This window comes from Bactrocera neohumeralis, chromosome 2 (genome assembly GCF_024586455.1).
Source record: "Bactrocera neohumeralis isolate Rockhampton chromosome 2, APGP_CSIRO_Bneo_wtdbg2-racon-allhic-juicebox.fasta_v2, whole genome shotgun sequence".
In the NCBI taxonomy this organism is placed as follows: Eukaryota; Metazoa; Arthropoda; class Insecta; order Diptera; family Tephritidae; genus Bactrocera; species Bactrocera neohumeralis.
In genome coordinates, this window is record NC_065919.1 from 53,266,450 (window position 1) to 53,271,589 (window position 5,140).

The 5,140-nt window shown below is 36.9% G+C and overlaps 1 protein-coding gene across 1 annotated transcript; it reads right to left on the minus strand.

Moving 5' to 3' along the window:
* Nucleotides 1-2,372: 2,372 nt before the first annotated feature.
* Nucleotides 2,373-4,926, minus strand: LOC126761096 (prolyl 4-hydroxylase subunit alpha-1). Its single transcript, XM_050477069.1, has 7 exons — nt 4,682-4,926; nt 4,462-4,616; nt 3,984-4,140; nt 2,890-3,919; nt 2,759-2,818; nt 2,531-2,696; nt 2,373-2,461 (listed from the first exon to the last, which is right to left on the minus strand). Exons 1-7 carry the CDS (start codon nt 4,924-4,926, stop codon nt 2,373-2,375), a joined length of 1,902 nt encoding a protein of 633 aa, XP_050333026.1.
* Nucleotides 4,927-5,140: the final 214 nt, after the last annotated feature.

Sequence of the window (5,140 nt, forward strand, 5' to 3'; positions counted from 1 at the left end):
TTATTTGTTTTTCTGAAACAAATTTATATATAATAAATTTTTTATCTCATCTATTGTGATTTTTAGGTTTAAATAAAGATTTGTTATAAATGTAAAAAAAAGCTTTGTAAAAGCTCAACTAAGCTTTTTAGATATTTTTATATAACTCAAGTAAGTAGAGTTTATACTGCTAAAAATTTTCATAAATTTTTCAGAAATCCATATTGTAGACTAAAATTTGGAATCTTGTTACTGTTCTTTGATGTTACACGATGTCAATATATAGACACGAAGATAGGCCAAAGATGGTTTACTCGTTTCTTCGCGATAGAGAGAGTGTTTGTATATACATACACATTTTTTTCGAGAGATTGAGCAAAAAAAAAAAAGTTCCTTTTTCGAGTTCTAAATTCGCTTATTAAAAGCATCGCAATTAATTAGTTTTTGAAGTTTTTCTCGTATTTCAGTAGCGTGTAAACTCTTTCATATTCCACATCTATTAATATTCATTCATTTCCGAAGTTTAGACCATTCCAGAGTCAAAATAAACCGGAACTTGTTAACTATAGCTCTAAACATAAACTAAATATTATCTAAGATTGCTTTTCGCTCTTTTTGCGCGAAACGAATTCTTTCACAATTGGTTTTAAATCTAAATAACCACTTTTGTCCTTATAAACCTGAACCCGAAGAAGCACTAATATCAAAATATTAAAAAGGGTATAACATGAAAAAATCCTGGAGTTATCTTAATGCAGTAGTGTGGAATAAGATTCTAGCTGTCGATTTGAGCTATTTCCGCCGTCAATTTATATTTCTGGATCGCGTTGAAGTCTCATGTTGATTCATGCCGTAATACTGGATAAGTATCGATATATACGCCAACTAGTCCCTCCGTTTTTTAAGATATTTGTCTGAAATTTTACACCTGTCTTTTTCCCTGCACGAATCTGCCACTATAGCCAATTGCTGCTATACATTTTCTTCTTTATTGGCGTAGATACCGCTTACGCGGTTATAGCCGAGTTTACAACAGCGCGCCAGTCGTTCTTTCTTTTCCCTATTTGGCGCCAATTTGAGATTCCAAGTGTAGCCAGGTCCTTTTCCAACTGTCCTTTCCAACGGAGTAGAGGTCTTCCTCTTTCTCTGCTTCCACTGGCGAGTACTGCGTCGAATACTTTCAGAGCTGGAGTGTTTTCATCCATTCGGACGACATGACTTAGCCAGCGTAGCCGCTGTCCCTCAATTCGCTGAACTATGTCAATGTTGTCATACATATAAAACGTACAGATCATTGTTCCATCGATTGCGGTATTCGCCGTAGCCAATGCGCAAAGAACCATAAATCTTCCACAGAACCATTCTCTCGAAAACTGGTAACGACGACTCATCAGATGTTGTCGTCGTTCTTGTCTCTGTACCAAATAACAGGAAAGGACTAATGAAGGACATACAGAGTTTGGTCTTTGTTCGTCGAGAAAGGACTTTGCGTTCCAGTTGCCTACTCAGTCCGAAGTAGCACCTGTTGGCAAGAGTTATCATGCGTTGGATTTCGAGCTATAGCTGCCATACAAACTGACCGATTAAAATCAAGTTCGTGTTAGGGTAGGGTATTACAATATCAGTTTTATCAAAAATCCAAACCTATGAGTGATACAAATCCTTCAAGACGGTGGAGAGATTGTTGTCTCGTTTTGGACAACCTTCGACCTCTTCAACTGATGAAAATGTTGAGCAAGTAAAAGATAATGGTGCTTGAAAATCGTCAATGAAGTGTTAGCGAGATCGCAAGAGAGCTCAATATCTCAACAACGTTCGAAAGATTTGGTGGAAATTGGGTATGAAACGTGTTCTTGCTCCCCTCGTCCCGATAAACTGAATGAGTTGATGATTTTAAATTGGCGCTCCGTGGAACCCGTTTTCAGTCGATCAAAGAGATTAAAAAAATCGCTGAAGGAGCTGTAGGCCATCCCAAAAAGTGCTTTTGAAAAATGTTTCGAGGACTGGAAAAATCATTGGCATACGTGTATTGCATCTCGTGGAGATTACTTTGAAGGCGACAAAATAAATATTGATGAGCAATTAAACATTTTGAGTTTTATTTACAATTTCCTGGTACATTTTTGTCACAATGTTTTAATTGACGTGCGAGTAATGGTGATGTTTTTCTGAGTTTTTTAAGGTCTTTACAAACAAGTGCGACTTTAAACTAACAAACCCAGCCTAATTTTTAATATCGACACATAATCGTATGTACATATAGTATTTGCTTTTGAATATGTGTTTTTCTGTTCCAAACACATTTATCAGACAATTTGTAGCTATTTTATAAGAATATTTATTAGTTTACTTAAAAACATATATACAAGTACATATATATACTTTTACTTGAGTCATATATGAGCCGATTTGTAGTTGTCATTCACTAAACCACAGGGATGACTGAATTCCTGATAACCAGAATGTACCCAAATGTTACAAACTATGAAGTAAATTAATATATTATTTAGTTATTTCTACTGTGTATGTATGTATTATATTTAGAGCTTACTTCGCTTGGTGCCCTTGATTACAGGGCAGCCGGCATGCAGAGTACGTTTGTCAAGGTCCAGAGACTTATGCAAGTTACGCCACATAACCATCGAACCCTTAACGGGTTTTGCATAAACATTCAAGAGGGGGAATACGGTATAACCGCCCTGCTCGACGTCAGAAGCCTGTTAATAATGACAATTATTAAAAATATTCATAAAAGCAGACAGGACAAAATTGAACATACAAAGAATAAATGAGTTCCTATGCGATTTCCTATCCATGGGAGACCTTCTGCAGAGGGATCCTGAAATGAGTCGAGAAAATTAAAACATTGATGAAATAAATTCGATTTTAAATCAACTTTTGTTTACATACTTGTACGTCGAAGTAGTCGCGATGCGGATCGTACTGTCCGCCGATGCCATAATTTGCCACCTGCATATATTCCGCATTAGTTAAGTCGAAACCAGTTATAGCCGATACCGTACGATAGATGTATTTTGTAGTTGAACTATTATATGATAGCCAAGCTTGTTGGCTGACGCGTTCATCACGAACCAAATGTATATTTGCACCGCCAACACATGAACGCACCATATGTGCTTCGGACTGTTCAAGTATATCATCAAGATGTTTATCGCTTAGCAGTCCATGATACACGACAATTTCGGGATCTGCAAGCAATTCTTCTCTTCGCAAGGGTGCCAATATGAATAGTGGGTGATTTCGAGTATCTAATGTGCACTTGAGTTGATGCAGTTCCCTTTGCTCCACTTGTTTACCTTGACACAAACGTGAGTAGTTCGCAAACCATTCCTGCTTTTGCAAAACACTGAAACTTTCGGAATCAGTTTGATTTTGTGGCTCTTTAGTATGCTTGTAAACTAGTAGATCTTTGAAAACATGTTCTGGATTTATTTCCAAGATTTTGTTAAGGTAAACTTGCATTTCATCTTGTTGATCCAACTCAAAGTTGGCGAGTGTCAAATATTCCAGTGTTTCGATTAATATTTTCTTTGTTTTCGAATCTTGCTTGGGCGCAGTTGGCTTTTCTTCATGGTTGTCGCTTCTTTCATTATCACTTTCATTAATTATATTACCTTCTTCATCCAATTCGTAAAATGCCAAGTGTTCGTCGATATCATTTTCATTGTTGTCGTCAAAATCGTCAGCATTACTTTGCAGATTTGAAAACATTTCACTCATTTCATTTTCTGCTTGCATTAGTTTATCATCTGTGTACTCTTCACCACCAAAATCCTTTCCTGAAGTCTTAATACTCGCATTTTCACCAATCTTTAGCAGCTTCAATACTAACTGTAGCCATTCTTTTGCTAAAAGATATTCCTTAGCTTCGAAAAGATTGCTTCCGATTTCAAAGCACTCGTCGATAGAGAGTTCCGAGCTAGAGAAATTGCGTGATATTAACTTTGTTCCACAATTAAATTTTTCTTTCTAAATTTACTTACTTGTAATTAACGCCATTGATAATGCCATCTGCCAAATCAGTCGCACTTAAATTATACATGATCTGCAGACGCCCCAAACCTTTAGCCGCACCGCGTAGTTCACTTATCTCAGGAAAAGATGTTTCCGCAGTCAGCGTTGTCAGGTTTGCCTTGAGTGCTACGTTTTGGAAAATATATTTCAATTAATTAAGTAGGAAGGGAAAAGTTAATTAATTTATTATAAAAAAAAGTAGTCAATCCGAAACCTAGTTTCGACACAGTGTTAAGAATCATGTCACAAATTGTATTAAGGATGTTTTGGACAGTCCCTAAATTCCGTCAATTCTTATTATATTGGTTTTGATATAATAAATATGAGTTATCGCAAATAATTGGATAGTTTTCTAAATTATTGGTCTTTCTGGAACACCTATTGTGATGAAGCCATTCACTAGGAACTAACGAACGCGGCAATTTCTAACTAAATTTTCGAACTCACCTTTCAGGCCTTTGTTGTACCCTACATTTTCCGTTATTATAGCCCAGTCCACTACAGTTCGTTTAATTAATTTGTAAGCATTTATAGGGTTACCCAGATAGGCTTCTGGATCCTCAAGCGCCAGTGCATGCTTCTCCTTTACTCTCTCTATGAAACTGAAATAGATACAATACCGTCAGTTATGCAATACGGCTGGTCATTGTAATAACTTTGCACACACTCGCGATAGACAGCAAAATCCTGCGCCTGAGAATCGAGCAAATGCCTAAACCATTGTATTAAATCTTCCTCTGCGATTGCCAGCACTGGTAGGGTGTCGGTTGATGAGAAGTACTCAGCTTGACACGTGACAGTCCAAAGTGCGATGACGAGCAGTAGCAGGTAGCAGTGAAGTGTTGGTCCTATTTTAGCTTTAACTTTAGGCATTGGTTTGGTTATAATTCGAAGTTGTGTTTGCGAAGTCATTCCTCTGAATTTCTTCACTCGTCTGTCGGATGTTTCGGTTCTTGACGCCTCCACTACTGTTCTTTAAATGAGAAGGCATTTTTCACTTACAGTTATGACGATGAGGAAAGTGTGGCTAAGAGTAGTCGTTTACACGACGGTTATGTGCAGTTGTTTAAGTTTACTTAAGGCTTATGTATGTTTGTGCCTATGTTATATACACTTCTATTTACTA